Here is a 17,834-nt window from a genome sequence, read left to right on the forward strand (position 1 = left end):
GGGCCACAAAAGAAATATATACAGTATATCCAAATAACCGCCCAAGCTCATCTCTTCACACACAGCCAGAAAGGCAAGATAATTCTTGTTGGGCGGTGTATTAGTGCTCAGACAAACACACTTAGACCGAATTTTAATGGTTCAAAGAATGTCAGGCAAAATAGTCGGCCCTCACGCATGTTCACTTCATCAAATCTGGCCCTCTTTGAAAAAAGTTTGGACACCCCTGATCTAAGTGGTCCAGTGTGTCACATTGGCTTTGTTTTTTTATCTTATATGTTATATTTATTGTCTGTATTTTCCTTTTGCAGTACATATGATGGCAGTCTGCCCTGTGACCTTTTGAAAAATCCAAAGATTATTTGTACATAAAGGACTTCCAGGTAATCATTAAACAACGAGGCACAATCTGGAAAACAATTTAATTTATTTTATTCTCATACAATACATGCAAGTGAATGAAACACACAGGAGGTTGTCCCTCCACGTTTTTTTATCACCTGTTGATATTCTTTATATTCTAAAATGCAACTTTTCTACTATTATAGAAATTGGCAGTTATAAAAAGTCTCCTAGAATACATAGGGGTGTGCAAAATTAACAATTATATAAAGAAGCAGAAATAAAATTAAAAATACATTTAACTTTCTTTTTTAAAAAATATGTAAACTTTACTTTTAAAATGGTGATACAGATCATGTACAGAGTAATAGTTGTGTATTTTTTACACCTACTGTTTTAATAATTTGTTTAATTTAAGTGTTTAGAATAGTGATGCTAATATATATATATATATATCATAAGTATATTCAATAGAACTTTACTGTAATGGAACTATGTATTCTGCCGGGACATTTATAATCATCATGCAGTGAGGCATACCAAGGGTTAATTGTAGAGTGACTTTTTGGCACAGATTGAGCCAGGAGATGGGGTGGAAAGTGAATCATAATCCATGTTTGCAGGATGTCTGGAGATGTCACAAGTTGTTGGCTATTCAATGTGGGGACACATTCTTTTGAAAGGTGTTGATTGCATAGACTCCTAGACATTGCATTGTCCCTTGTGTAAAGGTGTTATGTATGCTAAATACTGTTTATGTGTGGAATGAACTTATCGGAGACAGAACGTCTGTCTAGAAATGTGGGTTGGAAGGAGATCATTGTGTTTGAGTTCTGGTAATGAAGGAATGTTTATAATTAGCTCAAAGAAGGTGATTGAAGCTTCCCCACGGTGTGATGTGTGGGTGGGGACAGTTTGATTGTTCATGTGCCTTGAATACTGTATAAAATCTCAGAGTGAACCATTAAAAGTCAGTCCTGCTTGACTCTGCAAAACGTAGCCCCGTCTCGTTTCTTGAAAGGGCGTTCGATGGGATATACCGGCGGTACCTGCATATCGCCACTTGCCAGGGAAAAGGACTTCTCCAACGGCTGATACCCTCTCACTACATGGGTAGCCGTTACATTGGTTGGCAGCAGCGGGATGGTCCTTTTATCCAAAGAGCAAGTTCTGAATGGAGTCGCAGTACGCCAGGCTGAAAAGATCCACACTAAAAGATTTATTGGAGAGTTGTGGTAGGAGTGCCAGCAACAGACCACGGAGGGAGCTGATAGCTGACCTGCTGGAGCTGGACGAAATGGATGGATCTATGGAAGGAACCTGTCAGCGAAGAATATGTAATTACTGGGATTGTACAGCGGAGATTATCCTTGTATCCAGAAACGTCCGTGGAACTAATAAACCAGCTGTTCCGGGAAGCACGGGAAGAGATACAAACGAAGAGGGGACAAGAACTGGAACTGGTAAGAGCGAGACAGCCCATTACACATGCAGTTCCTACTCCCCCACCCGCGGCTACTGGAAAGAAAATACCGTTCACTGCATTTAAATCTTTTGTAGAAAGTGAGGAGGAAATAGATGGATATTTGGCGGACTTTGAGAGGCAGTGCTCACTACACCAGGTACCACCAGACCAATGGGTCACTATTTTGTCAGGGAAATTGTCGGGCAAAGCCAATGAAGCCTTTCGGGCTCTTGCTCCAGAGGATATTTTACAATACCAGCAAGTTAAAAAGGCGCTGCTAACCCGATACGCTGTAACTCCAGAAGCCTACCGCCGTCGCTTCCGGGAGTCCAAGAAGAAGGCTGTGGACTCCCACATGGAATGGGCCAACCAGTTACAAAGGGTGGCATCCCTTTGGGTCCAAGGCCAACACCGGGGAGGAAGTATTGCAGCTGTTCCTAATGGAACACTTCTTCCAAGACCTGGCCGCAGACATACAAGACTGGGTACGAGATCGCCGTCCTGCTAACTTAAATGAGGCGGCTCGGCTAGCAGATGAGTATGCGGAAACAAGGAAAGTAAGCCAGGGTACTACACGGCTGGCTCATGAGGTAGAACCGCGTACTCCAACCGTCACCCCACGCCCAGAGTTTCGGGCTCCAGTCCCACCACGCCCTCAGGGGCCTAACAACTACCCCCGGGATTCATCGAGGGTGACGTGCCATCACTGCAGCAACACGGGACATATTGCTCGTTATTGCCCGTTGAGATCTACAAATAACAACTGGAGACGCACAACACCCAACACAGAGGTCACTCCATCACATCCCTCTGCGGCCCACTGCCTAGAGACCGAGGTGGGCCCTGAGGAATGTCTGGGAATTTTGTATGAGGCAGACCCAATACAAGCTGCCTCTCCAGATAACCGTCAGCATCACCGTCAGGAGGTACGGGTGAATGGACAAGTAGCACAAGGCCTAAGAGACACTGGGACTACAATCACGTTGATTCAAAAACATCTGGTAAAGCCAGAGAACGTGTCCACTCGCACAGTTGCCGTCTGGGTCGCAGGGGGTGCTGTATTTCGCGTACCCACCGCCCGGGTGCACTTATACTGGGGAGCCGGGTCAGGAAAGACCACAGTTGGTATCATGGACAACCTACCTGCTGAGGTTGTGCTGGGCAACGACATTGGCCCTCTGACTTCGGCTTATTTACCTACACCTGCTGCTGCTTGTCCCGTGACCACCCGTGTTGCTGGAATCAACTCGCTTGCTGCTGAGACCCGGGTAAGACTACCTTCCCCGACATGTACTGTAGATCCGGCACAATATCACAGTCTAAAATGGGAATGTGACAAGTTGGCCAGTGAGAAATCAGAGATGCAACGACACTACGTCATGTATTATGAGATGTCCCGTGGCTTGAACATTAAAATGCACAAACAGGCGGAAATTGTCAAAAGATTAAATGGGATTTGCATCCAGGTGGTGCCTTATCTGTCCCAAGAACATCAGCAACAGGTTTTGGGAGCCATTGCGAGAGCAAAGCAAGTGACTGTTCCAGAACTGAATTCCATTATTCACCTTCACCCTCAGCTACCGACCTGGTAAGCCAAATGGCAATGCGGATGGTTTATCCCGGCAAACTGAACTTTTACCCTAACAGCTGACCGGACATCCCCAAGTTGACCCGAAAAGGATCAATCCGGGTCTGCCGGAGTGTTCCACAAAAGGGGAGTAGTGTAATGGAACTATGTATTCTGCCGGGACATTTATAATCATCATGCAGTGAGGCATACCAAGGGTTAATTGTAGAGTGACTTTTGGGCACAGATTGAGCCAGGAGATGGGGTGGCAAGTGAATCATAATCCATGTTTGCAGGATGTCTGGAGATGTCACAAGTTGTTGGCTATTCAATGTGGGGACACATTCTTTTGAAAGGTGTTGATTGCATAGACTCCTAGACATTGCATTGTCCCTTGTGTAAAGGTGTTATGTATGCTAAATACTGTTTATGTGTGGAATGAACTTATCGGAGACAGAACGTCTGTCTAGAAATGTGGGTTGGAAGGAGATCATTGTGTTTGAGTTCTGGTAATGAAGGAATGTTTATAATTAGCTCAAAGAAGGTGACTGAAGCTTCCCCACGGTGTGATGTGTGGGTGGGGACAGTTTGATTGTTCATGTGCCTTGAATACTGTATAAAATCTCAGAGTGAACCATTAAAAGTCAGTCCTGCTTGACTCTGCAAAACGTAGCCCCGTCTTGTTTCTTGAAAGGGCGTTCGATGGGATATACCGGCGGTACCTGCATATCGCCACTTGCCAGGGAAAAGGACTTCTCCAACGGCTGATACCCTCTCACTACATGGGTAGCCGTTACATTTACAAAGTCATGATCACAGTGTTACAGACACTACAGAAATACAGTATAACTTTGGCTAGATAAAGGAGGTAAGGGAAGTATGTTAGGAGCAAATGCATTGGGGATAACAAGTACCTCTTTACATTTTTTTTACATTATTGGAAACCCTTGAAATTGTCAGGTTTTAGGAAACTCTACTAAAAATTATTATGTCTACAGCTCATAGTACATTAGCATGATCAGCAAGGTGTACAATGTTTTATTCATAAATTTAAATAAATCATAACAATGACCGCATATAAAAAGGAAACAGTAAAACTGTTGTGTCTTTTTACACTTGTGGTCTGTGGAGAAATGCCCCCTGACATCGGTGATCAGTGCTGTGGCCCCTTACATTGATGGTCATTGTAATGCTCCCTTACATTGGCCTAGCTTCCAACTGTCCCTGATTTTAAGGGACTGTCCCTGATTTGGAACAAATCTGATCTATATAGTTGTATATAAAATTCACTTGTTATCTTTCAAAAAGTGTTACCCAGTGCGAAACCTTTCATCAAATTTCTAAATTGCTGCATTTGGAAATTTCAAAAGCCAATATAAAGGAAGAGTAGTGGTAAAAAAAAGCACTTGTTAGTCATTTTTCTTGTATAATTCTCTTTAATAGGGTGTGTCCTATGCCAACATACTTTTAGCTAATAGATGTCCCTCATTCCCATTTCAAAAAGTTGTGAGGTATGCATTCGTGATCAGTGTGGTGACTCCTTACATTCATGATCTAAGGTGGAGGGGACCGTTAAATTGATCACTGGAGAAATGTCTCCTTACACTGGTGGTTGTAAAGAAGTTTCCCTTACATTTGGATGTCAATGAAAACATTTCTATTTTACATTGGTTATCAATGTAGGCTGGAGATCAATCCACCACTGTCCATTGGCTAGCCCCCCTTCTGTTCCACTGCACCCTATCCCAGAAAGGCTGTTCGAAACAATCAAGTAGTTTGAGGTCGATGAATAAAGAAGCAACAATTTGCTTGGATTTCCACCCCCCTTTGGAACGCTGAAGCCTGTAGAGCAATACTTTTATAAATAGAAGAGTTTTTAAAAATACTGGAGGAGAACCCAGCTATCAAAGTCAACCACCAAGTTTTAGTTAATGAGGCAATGTAGGCTCCAGATCAAGGCCCATAATAATGCAATGTAAGATGTGGGCTGTGGTGTGCCTACTTCAGTAGAGTATGGCCTCGTACACAGGACCAAGGAACTCGATGGGCGAAACACATAGTTTTGCTCGTCGAGTTCCTTGTTAGGCTGTCGAGGAACTCGACAAGGCAAGTTTATCCATTCCCGTCGAGGAAAAAGAAGACATGCTCTCTTTTTGGCTCGACGGGATCCTCGACAGTTTCCTCTTCGAAAAATGTACACACGACCGGTTTCCTTGGGGGAAAAAAAAACAGCAAGTTTCTTGCTGGTTTTTGCCGAGAAACTCGGTCGTGTGTACGAGGCCTCAAACAGAGAGTGGATAGCAGTATCTGTACTCCTAAATAACAACCCTTTTGTGAATCAAGGTTACAAGCCCTTAAAAGGGCATAAGAATTCTTTGTAAATGTTTGTCGACATGCCAGAGAAATTTCAACAGAAGAGTGGAAACAGAAAACCTGCATGAAAAATGGGGACTAGAGAGGAAACGAGAAACATGCAAAGCTCTTGTTGGGTATCTAAAGAGTAGTTCAAACTGTTTTCTATTGGAAGAGTCAGAAGTCATAAATGTAAAAAGTAAAATTGTATAATTTTCTATATAGTCATCTCACAAATCCAAAGCTAATTGGTACATTTCTTTTGGGCTTGGCTTGTTTGCTATTTGTTTTTTTTTTAGAGTTATGCACTATTTGGTACAAGTTTAACTTTTTATTGCAATGTTTTCTTGCTGGAAATGCTGTTATCTACACTGCATTAAATTTATCAGAATACATTGTATTCAACTGGTCAAATGCCAAGGCGACTGGGTCATTTTCATCTTCACACAATTCTTTCAAGGATACACTGCAGGGAAACAGTAAATAGAAACAGGTTACATATATAATTTAACTTTTGGACATGGAAAATGCAAAATCAGAAAAAAATTTATTTTTTTATTTTTGATCTTTTTTGAAAGGTGTTTGTCTGGTTCAGGTGTGAATAAAAGCAGAAATGAGTGAATTTAAAGTGGTTGTAAACCTCCATGGGGAAGTTGTACCTATAGGTAAACCTATAATGAGGCTTACCTATAGGTACAGTAAATATCTCCTAAATGTGCACCAATGATGTCATCGGCACATGCGCTGTGAAGAAACGGCCATCCATGCCAATTCTTCACTAACGAGTGCAGAGACTGGCGTCTACCGCATGCATGCGTGAGAGTGACGTTGCACGACTCTGGCCAGTCACAGAGCCGGAGTCCGTGGAAGGAAGAGAAATAAAGAGGGGCAAAGATGGATGCCGCCTCCAGCGGGGGTTTCATTTGCAGGTAAGTGGAACATAATGTGCTAGTATGCGATTCATACTAGCACATTATGCTTTTACTTTGCAGGGAACTAAAAAGGAAGTAAAACCCATCAGGGTTTACTTCCTCTTTAAAAAGCCTCTTATATTAATTTATTTCAAAAGAAGATTTACCAGAAGAGCAGAACTTTCAAACTACAAAAAACTGCATCCATTGCTTTGAGGCCTGGAGTGCAACCATCAAAATACAATGTTTTTTTGAGGATGTATTTCAACGTCATGATGCCACATTTTACTAGCAACATCCCATGCCATTCTCATGAAATAATGCTTGGAATTGATTAGCGTCAGACACTCTTTCAAATTGTGTCAAACCTCTGCAAGACAAATGTGAGTGGCTGCAACAAATTCTTGTACCAGTTGGAAACAGCTACACAAATTTATCACGTGGAATCATTGCAGGGGGCAGCCAGAGTGTTCATGCTGTGGATATGCCATCCTTGATACATTCTTAGACCACGAGCATTGCACAGGTCGAAACTCCTAAATTAAACTGACATAAGGCTTTCATAAATTAGGTGCAGGATTTTTTAAAGGGACCATAATGTCAGAAAGGTATCTCACTAATTAATACTTATTAATTCACAGATGTATTTCACCTGGACATGTAAGAATTGTTAAAGCTGAAGTTTTTCAGTTAAATGCATGCATCATCACACACAAATTATAAATCCATTTTATATAAATGTTGCCTCTGAAAACCCAGAAACTTAAAGTATAAATTATGTCAGAAAAGGGAGACCTCTACCCATGCCACATTCAATTTTTTCAGACAAAGAGAAACAGAAGGGTTGCAGAATTACACCTTGCTAGGCACTGGACTTTAATGGCATGACATGAGTCTGAGCCTTGAGAATATCAAGCTACCTGAACACCCCTAGTCTATAGTACACAAGTATGGCAGGAGGTGCATAAGGTAACTGTATCATATTTTCTATTGCTGTGCTTTTTTAATTACATGGATTTTTAACAATTGTTATAACAAAATTATATTTGATATATTTTATAAAAAAACAATCCCTGTCCCTACGCTAAAGGGTAGGATCACACAGCTACATAATTGGGGCCTCGCACCTGCAACTTCCGCTCTAGATCTGAGTAGCAACCCATCCACCAGGCTCTCTGATGGCTGGACACCAGCTATCCAAATAAATACACATATTTTTGCAGGTAAAGAAAATGCATTTATATCTTTTTTTACTTGGGCCCTGTAAAGCATTGCCATGCACAACTCCTGCAGGCTTGTCAGTGTATCTGTCTGCTTGTACCTCGTACGAGCAGACAGATACACACTGACAAGAAAAGACAATGAACTACTAGAGTGCTTAAATGTGCCATGGCAGTTCATTTAGAATATTAAGCTGACAGACGCAAAGGCGGTCAAGGCTTGAAGTTTCTGTGAATGAATGATGTGGCCGGGCGGGATGACAGAGCCCCACACAGGCATTTTTTTTTTTAAATTAGTGACAGGGGTGGAACATGTAACATGTTTCCAAAAATCTTGTCATGGGCTCCTTGCCTAATACCACTACTAGGGAGCATTGGTGCTATTACTCTGATCTAGATCCCTTAGCAGGCACAACACATGCTTTCTACTATGTCTGCGCCCCAGCAGAGTTGTGTGCTATGTATATTTCAATACCATAGAGCATTGTTTTCCTTTTAAAGGATGCTGACTGTGATGAGACTCATGGACACAATGGGGTTAATTTACTAAAGGTAAATAGTCTGTGCACCTGCAAGTGCGCCCACAAACGCACTTCAAGTGCACTGCAAGTGCAGTTGCTCAAGTTCTGAGGGGAACATGCAAGGAAAATAAAAAACTGCATTTTGATGTCGGCACATGTTGATACAGGGGATATCTCCTAAACCGTGCAGGTTTAAGAAATATTTACGGTAGCAACAGGTTAGCCTTATTATAGGCTTACCTGTGGTGAAAAGTGGTCTGTAAGGGTTTACAATCACTTTAAATTAACCAGTACAAGCATTACCGTCCGCTGTGCACCTGCAACCTGGGCCCCTGTTGAATGGCCCTTAGGCTCTGGTGACCCATATGAACCTTTGGTTTATCCCTCTAGGTCGCCCAGTGGACAGTTAATACTAATAAAAGTCCTTTTCTTCTTTACAATAAAAAGTATTGTACCAGAAATACTGCTCTAGACACCTACCAGTCTAGTAGAATACTTACCCGACTTTATTAAATTTAGGGGAATTGAAAATGGCCCTAACAACCATTTTCTACTGGTAGTTTCCAAAGTATGCGCCCCGGTGTCAGTAACATTACTGACACATACAGCAAGTTCAAGTAGTTCTTACTCCTGCCACTTTAAAAATCTATCACTTTGACAGCGACATATTCTTAAAGAAATACTGCCAGTTCTCGGTTTAGGAAACTGGTGGTAATTAAGAACAACTCTGATCTGGCTTACAGAGGTATGCCAGTATGCAGAGTGGGCCGTGCCTGTGCTGGGAATCTGCCATATATGTGATAGCTTCCCACACATGGCTGCACCCCCTACCTAAAATGTAAGCTGCTATATGTATGCAAAAGGGCCAGGGATGCATCTAATGTCATTACCCAAGTATGGGCAATGCGGGTGGTTGCGGCGGGTGGTTGTGGGAACAGGTGCAAACCCACAGTGGCAATCACCCACGCAGATGTGAATCAGGCCTAAGAAAACTGAATGGTCTGCAAAATGTTTCATGGATACATATATGTTACTTAAATATTAAGTATAATGCCGCGTACACGTTCATTTTTCGGCATGAAAAAAAACGACTTTTTTCGGCATGTAGAAAAAACAAAGTTTTTCCAACTTCATCATTAAAACGAAGTTGCCCACACACCATCGTTTTTAAAAAATGCTCTAGCAAAGCGCGGTGATGTACAACGCGTACGATGGCACTATAAAGGGGAAGTTCCATGCGGATGACGCCACCCTTGGAGCTGCTTTAGCTGATTCCGTGTTAGTAAAAGACGATTCACGCTTTTCTGTCTGTTACAGCGTGATGAATGTGCTTACTCCATTATTAACGGTAGTTTTACCAGAACGAGCGCTCCCGTCTCATAACTTGCTTCTGAGCATGCGCAGGTTTTTAACGTCGTTTTAGCCCACACATGATAATTTTTTACAACCCGAAAAACGACATTGTTTAAAACGTCGTTAAAAAATGCAGCATGTTCGAAAAAACATTTTGTTGTTTTTCAGAACCCGAAAAATTATGTGAAGCCCACACACGATCAATTTAACCACTTGAGATCCAGACCTTTATGCAGGTAGAGGACCTGGCCAGTTTTTGCGATTCGGCACTGCGTCGCTTTAACTGACAATTGCGCGGGCGTGCAATGTGACTCCCAAACAAAATTGGCGTCCTTTTTTTCCCACAAATAGAGCTTTCTTTTGGTGGTATTTGATCACCTCTGCGGTTTTTATTTTTTGCGCTATAATCAAAAATAGAGCGACAATTTTGAAAAAAAATTCAATATTTTTTAGTTTTTGCTATAATAAATAACCCCCAAAAATATTAAAAAAAACGTTTTTTTTCCTCAGTTTAGGCCGATACGTATTCTTCTACCTATTTTTGGTAAAAAAAAATCGCAATAAGCGTTTATCGATTGATTTGCGCAAAATTTATAGCGTTTACAAAATAGGAGATAGTTTTATTGCATTTTTATAAAAAAAAATTTTTTTACTACTAATGGCGGCGATCAGCGATTTTTTTCGTGACTGCGACATTATGGCGGACACATCAGACAATTTTGACACATTTTTGGGACCATTGTCATTTTCACAGCAAAAAATGCTATAAAAATGCATTGTTTACTGTGAAAATGACAATTGCAGTTTGGGAGTTAACCACTAGGGGGCGATGTAGGGGTTATGTGTGACCTCATATGTTTTTCTAAATGTAGGGGGGGGGCGGGGTTGGACGTGTGATGTCATTGATCATGTTTCCCTATATTAGGGAACACACGATCAATGAAGCTGCCACTGTGAAGAACGGGGAAGCTGTGTTTACACACTTCTCTCCCTGTTCTTCAGCTCCGGGGACCGATCGCGGAACTCCGGCGGCGATCAGGTCCGCGGGTCCCACGGTCACGGAGCTTTGGACCGGGTCACAGGCGCCCGCTGCGGGCCCGCGACCCACGGCTGGACACTTAAAGAGGACGTACAGGTACGTGCTTGTGCCCAGCCGTGCCATTCTGCCGACGTTTATCTGCAGGATGCAGTCCTTAAGTGGTTAAATTACGTTTTTTAAAAACAACGTTTTTTTCATGCCGAAAAATGATCGTGTGTACGGGGCAAAACAGTACAGTATAAAAAAATGTAAAATAAAATCCAATGTATTAGCGTTCCATCATTAGTGTACAATTGATATCTCACCTTATGGATGCAATGGTTAGTTTGAAGTCTTTCAGTTGTTGATATGCATCACCTTTGTTAAGCCTAAAAAATAAAAAACAAGCTTTAAATTTTGTCTTGTATGATGTCAGGAGGCCAGTGCTTTGACATGTTTAGGAAAGAGTAGGATTTGATAAACATTGTTAGAATGAAAAGGAGGCTCTGTATGTAAAGTATAAGAACCAGTGTAAACTAGTTTTAGGTCTTTTTAATATGTGTTTCCGCTGGTATAAAGGCAAGCTTGTGCAGAGTTTTCAACAGGCTTGGAGCATCTTTGCTGAGGCCTTTAAAGAACTCCTTAGTTCCAGTTTGGGATTGTGAAACACAAATCTTGTTGGGAGTGTTGTCACTTCTAAACAAGCTATCAGTTGACACAATGAGTTTGTTAACAAGCTTTAAATAGGACTGAAGATTAAAGGGTCACTAAAGGAATTTTTTTTTTTAGCTAAATTGCTTCCTTTACCTTACTGCAGTACTGGTTTCATGTCCTCATTGTTCGTTTTTGCTTTGAAGTTGCTGTAATTCTGCTGTGATCTCCACACTTCCTGGTTGCCTGTTTCCTTATAACCATGGTACTGGGAGATTTTCACGGTGGTCTAATCTGTCATTACTGTGTGTCTAAAACTCCTCAGAACTAATCAGATTAATTTTAAAAACAAAACACTGCCCTGGATTTGTTTGTTTTTGTTCTGTGAGTCTTCCCGACTCACCTCTCACCCGGAACTTCATGTATGTACCTTTAAAACCGAAAGTGAAACTAGAGGCACATTATATGATAGATTAAATTAAATTTTTAATAATTTTTAAAAGGAATCAGTTAACTTTTATGTCTCTATACCCAATAAACAGTCATTTCAGCAAAACATTTTTTTTCCTTTAGTGACCCTTTAATGAAGCCTACTAGCAGCTTGTTTAAGTGACAGTCAGAACTTTGTTTATAATATATGTTTATTATTCTCAAACTGGAGGTGAATGGAACTTTAAAGGCTTCAAAGAAACTTGCTAAAACTGCTTGTGCTTAGGACTATGATTAACATGACCTGTAAATAGAGTTGAGCGGACACCTGGATGTTCGGGTTCGATGGGTTCGGCCGAACTTCGGAAAAAAGTGCGGGTTTGGGACCTGAACTTGACCCCGGACCCGAACCCCATTGAAGTCAATGGGGACCCGAACTTTTCAGTACAAAAATGTCTCAAACACTAAGGGAAAGGGCTAGAGGGCTGCAAATGGCAGCAAAATGTCGGTAAGAGCATGACAAGTACTCTGAAAATAAATGTGGATAGGGAAATAACTTAAAATAACATAAAAAGAAATAAAAACAAAAAAAATTATAATCTTGACCTAGGAGGACGAGGTCCATATGGAGTAGGAGGTTGAGGTGGCAGTGGATGTGGCTGTAAAATATATTTTTTTGCCCTAAATGGGTATTTTTTGAATAGAACAAAAGAAAACCGTATGTAAAGTGTGTATCTCACACGTACAGATATGCAGGCAAGACTTCATAAACTAGAGGAAACACTGCAAAATGTCTATTTTTTCCCTAAATGGATGTTTTTTGAATAGCACAATAGAAGAAAAGTATATAAAGGGTGTATCTCACAGTAACATATGCAGTGTTGGTGTAATATGCAGAGTATCTCACAGGAACATATGCAATGCTGCTGCAATTTGATTTGTGAAGCAGGACTGACTCCTATATATTTCTCTCCCTATAAGAACAATCTGGAACCTTTCCCTAAACTATCTAATGCAGAGTATGTCACAGGAACCTATGCAGCGCTGGTGTAATATGATTTCTGTAGCAGGACAGTCTGACTCCTATCTAAATCTCTCCCTCAGATCAGATCAGCAGCAGCCTTTCCCTACCCTATCTAATGCAGAGTGACAAGCTGTGCTCTGTCCCTCTAGCTTATATAGAGTCTGGGTCACATGCTGGGTCACATGCTGCACTGGCCAATCACAGCCATGCCATTAGTAGGCATGGCTATAATGGCTTCTTAGTCACAGTAGTAAAACAAATGGTGATTGGCTGCCCTGCAGCCCGCCGTAACATTGCCGAACACCAAATCCGAACTTTCAGCAAATTGTTTACTTTACAGTTCGGGTTCGCTCAACCCTACCTGTAAAACCTCTAAACTCCAAAAAAGGGAGTTTGTCACATTTCAGGATGTGAGTATAAGATGCTCATAAGTCAGTAAATGTGTCAGTAAAAAAAATATACACCCTAACATACACCCTAAGACAGGAAATGAGTTATTGGCTGGATCACCAGGTGAAGGTAAAAAAAAGCCTAGAATTTGTTTTTTTAATGCAGACACACATCTAAGGATTGGTAAGCTGCAAAACATTACAATTTTATTTTTTGGTTTAAGACTGCTTTAATAAATAATACGAGTTTAGGCGATGTACAGTTTATTTACAGTGTTTTTGGAAGAAGTACATACCCATTGTCCGTTATAATTGCTGATAGGGAGCCATGTTTGAAAAAATCAAGAGCATACGAATTAAGAAACATTTTTCTTCCACCAAGGTCTCTTCTTGTCGGATGCAATAAAGGAATATACTTTTGAGGTATTTGAGCTGTTTGCAACATAAGCTGTGGAAGTAATGTAAAGGGTTAAATTTCGCTTTTTGTAAGCATATGTTGGTCATCGGTAGAGAAGAAAATCTTTAATGCTGATGACTTTCTGATATACCTGGATGATTGTGAAAAGACATTTACTGCTTTTTTAGCAATAGTGGAGGGATTTGGCAAAGTATCAGGTCTGGAGGTCAGCTGAAAGCAATCGATGACTTATCCTATAGACGCATCCTGATCATAACATTTTAGAACTAATTCACTTATTACTTCACTTACTTGAAACACTGTCCTTCAAATACTTAAAGGAGAAGTTACGGTTCCTATGAGTCACAGAAGTGGACTCAGTTCTAGACTCCTGCGACCCATTTCTAGCCTAAAGCCTACTGTCGGCTGACGTCACAGAGCTGGTGCAGGCTCTGGAACTTGTCAGGATGTTGGGATCCACCCGAAAGCCTAATTGGCAACTGGCTCAGCTTCTCAGCATCCTGAATTATTTTGCTGAATTGGAAGGGCACATCACCTTTGTGGTTTACGTAGCTAAAGAGGCTGATTTATAATCTCCTGTCTAAATGTAAAATATATAATAGAGCTTGTCCCTAAAGCTCTATAAAATCTGGCAACCCTGAATCAATGCACTTGGTGACCTTACTTGGCAGTCCCCTTTCTTGCTCGGGGATCTGCTAACCTGTTTTATGCAATTCAGAATTATTGCAATCTCACTACTAATGTAAAGTTGCAGGACAACAGAGTGTGTGTAAATGTCATACATCATAGGACACAGAGAAGGCTATAAATCATAACTATATGGGTTATGCGCCACCAATAGGTGACTGGACACTGGCAGAAGAAACAGATATGAAGTCCTCCCCTACATATGGCCTCCCATACAGGAAGTATGTCGGCAGGGCTTCCCTGCACTGGTCAGATCAGCTGAGTGAAGTTCAGTCCAGGGTCCAATCTGGACAATGCCGACGTGGAGACATACAGTATATCAACCGTCGGGGGCACCCTAGGAGTCGTGCTGCCAAAATGGGGGTGAGCCACACCCTGTCCTAGGCAGAGTGCATGTTCCAGCTCTGTCGGCAGTACATATCCCAGATGTAGAGAATTGGCAGGTGGACTTACTCAGTCGCCGGCAATTTATTTCAGGAGAGTGATATTTTCATCCTGAGGTATACAGAGCACTTGTCAGTGATGGGGCGCACCAGACATGGATAGTCTAGCATCCAGATTTGATACAAAACAACAAAGACAAAGGATCTGCAGGTGATTGGGTAGATGCCCTCGTAACACCATGGGACCATTTTCTTCCTAATTTATGCCTTCCCACCAGTTCAGCTTTTTCTGTGTCTGTTATTCAGGTTTAGAGAGGAAAGAACACCAATGATTTTAGTCACACCAGCTTGGCCCAGGAAAACATATTATGCCAAGATATTGAACTTGGTGGTGGACGGCCCTAAGGTTCGACTGGACCTCCTGTCTTAGGGTACAATGTAGCATCCTGCTTTACAGCCACTGGGTTTAAGGGCTTTGCTATTGAAGGATCAAAGAATTTCCACTTTGTTAAAGGCCAGAAAGCCCTCTTTTGGGGACATTTATCATTGAATTTGGAGGCCTATGTGTCCTGGTGTGTGGCTAGGAAGTTTTATTCCCATAAACACGTGACTGGTCACTTTTTGGCTCTTCTTCAATCAGGGGTTGAATTGAATTTGGCCTTAAGTACCATTAAAGGCCAGACATTGACCCTAGCCAGTTTTTTTTTTTTCAGAGACCAATTGCTTCTTGTATTTGGTCTGTTTTACAGAAACCACCTTTGAGACAATTTCGTTAGTCTGATTCAGGAAGTAATTTTTTTGTGTGTTATTACTTTGGCATAGAGGGTGTCAGAATTGGTGGTTCCTTCCTGTAAGGAGCTGTTTTTTGTTACTCATTCATGACAAGGTGGAGCTTCGCCCCACCCATCTTTTTTGCCAAATGTTGTTTTGAATTTTTTCCCCTCATTTTTTTCCAGGCATCAGTTGCCAGGAGACCTTCATTAATTGGATGCGGTCAGGCTGTCAAGATGTATTTGAAAATGTTTGCAGCAGTCAGACAGTTGGATTCATTGTTCGTCCTTTCCTAAATTCCAAGGACAGTTCAGACGGCTACTAAGTTGGCAATTTCATCAGTTTATTGCCCAAGCCTATTGCCGCGTAAACACGATTGGAAATTCCTGACAACAAAACCGTGGATTTTTTTCAGAAGGATGTTCACTCAAACTTGTCTTGCATACACACGTCACATAAAAGTTGTTGGAAATTGCGAACGTCAAGAACGCAGTGACGTACAACACTACGACAAGCCGGGAAAAATTAAGTTTAATGATTCTGAGCATGCGTCAAATTGATTCTGAGCATGCATAGAATTTTTGTGCGTTGAATTGTGTACACACAGTCGGAATTTCCGGCAACTTTTGTTGTCGGAAAATTTGAGAACCAGTTCCGACAGCAAATATCCGATGGAGCATACACAAGCTCACATTGAACATTTGTTGTCGGAAATTCTGACCGTGTGTACACGGCATATGGCTTTAAGGGTAAGGTTCACCTTTTCAAGTAAAGGCTCACTCTACCAGAAATGTTGGAGCCTGTTGGGCTATCTGTTATCAGGTGTCAGTGGCTCAGGTTTGCAAGGCTGCAACTTCAGGACACGCCTTTACAAGGTTTTACCAGATGAAAGTGAAGGCCGCTGAGGATACCGCTTTTTGGCCACAGTATGTTGTGGGCCGCAGAGTAGTTTTCTTGGGCCTTATGGTGACTTCTGTGTCTCCCTCTCCTCATGGGCATTGTTCCAGGACATCCCATTGATGATTTATAGCCTGCTCTGTAGCCCATGATGTACGGTAAAGAAAACTGGATTTTTTAGTATTACCTGTAAAATAAATTTATTGGAGTACATCACTGGGCACAGAGGTACCTCCCCTCTTTGTGGGAGTTCATTATTTGCTTCAAAACTAAGATACTTCCTGTATGGGAGGAGTTATGTAGGGGAGTACGTCCTATGATGTACTCCAAGAAATGGATTTTACAAGCAAGTACAAAAAATCCAGTTTTCTCTTAGCATAGTACTGACACTTATATACAAAACACATATTTTAGGAAGAAATTTGCCTTTTTACATGCAATTATGTCATCTAATTAGAAAAAGCCTAAATGCCATATTTATTTCTGGCAATTCTAATTTAGAATCCTTCTCAGAAAATCTCCTTTTACTGCTTGTTTAAGCAATATTATAAAAAGAAAAAAAAAATGTAAACGAGAAAGATTGCGTAGGAATATTTAATATTTTTCATGAATAGCCAACATGGGCAGCTCTTGGCACCTTTTTAGATGTCTTGTTGTTTTTCCTTACCTCAAGTTGTAAAATACCTGTTTGCAATGCTCAGTAGCTCTTAATAAATTAACAAATGTAAGAATCAGAGCAGTGATTCATGGCTTACTGAGGTGTTACTAATAGAAAGGGAAGGCAATTTATCAAAACTGGAGCTGTGAGAGCCGGTTCACACTGGGGCGACTCGTCAGGCGACACAGCCGCCTGACAAGTCGCGTCCCATTCTAGTGAATAGAACCGTTCTAATAGGAGCGACGCAAGTCGCTCCGACTTAGAAAAAGGTTCTTGTACTACTTCGGGGGCGACTCGGGGCGATTTGCATTGACTTCTATACAGAAGTCATTTTGCAAATCGCCTTGGAAGTCGTCTTCAGGTCGCCTGGCCGAGTCGCCCCCGAAGTCGTGCCGCCCCTGTGTGAACCGGCTCTCAGAATCTGGAGCAGTTGTACATGGTAACCAATCAGCTTTCATTTTCAGAGCTTAACTAAACAATCTGAAGATAGATGATGGTGTCCTTGGTCTTTGATGGTGGAAGATAACAGATCTGAAGGAAGTGTGGGGGGTTCATCTGTGGTATGGGCCCCTCTGGGGTATTCCAGTGGAACGGTGTCCGCTGGAATCGGGTATGGTGGCACTGCGGGAAAAAGGGTTGTCTCCGAGCTGTGATACGGCTGGAGGACTGGTATGGTAAAATGGTTCCACAGTGTAGTGGTGGTAATGTTTTAAGTAATGTTTTAAGTTCAGGGTGCCGTCAAAGACCAACAGGCTGTGGGTGTGTGTTTATAAGTTGC

General features: G+C 41.6%; 1 protein-coding gene and 1 long non-coding RNA gene across 2 annotated transcripts in view; both read right to left on the reverse strand.

Annotated features, from left to right (window-relative positions):
- Window positions 1–408: 408 nt before the first annotated feature.
- LOC120920736 lies at window positions 409–4,615 on the reverse strand. The gene is made up of 2 exons (XR_005744768.1): window positions 4,172–4,615; window positions 409–818 (listed from the first exon to the last, which is right to left on the reverse strand). It is a non-coding gene; the product is annotated as an uncharacterized LOC120920736 (long non-coding RNA).
- A 1,427-nt stretch (window positions 4,616–6,042) lies between these two features.
- The window catches only part of LOC120920741 (probable ATP-dependent RNA helicase DDX60), a 271,914-nt gene continuing 260,122 nt past the window's right edge, over window positions 6,043–17,834 (reverse strand). The window contains exons 37-39 of the mRNA XM_040332991.1: window positions 13,539–13,690; window positions 11,076–11,138; window positions 6,043–6,192 (exon numbers count right to left, since the gene is read on the reverse strand). Of these exons, the coding sequence (XP_040188925.1) occupies window positions 6,093–6,192; window positions 11,076–11,138; window positions 13,539–13,690 (315 nt within the window). The 3' untranslated portion in view covers window positions 6,043–6,092. The remainder of the gene's footprint in view (window positions 6,193–11,075; window positions 11,139–13,538; window positions 13,691–17,834) is intronic.

This window comes from Rana temporaria, chromosome 1 (assembly GCF_905171775.1).
Source record: "Rana temporaria chromosome 1, aRanTem1.1, whole genome shotgun sequence".
NCBI lineage: Eukaryota > Metazoa > Chordata > Amphibia > Anura > Ranidae > Rana > Rana temporaria.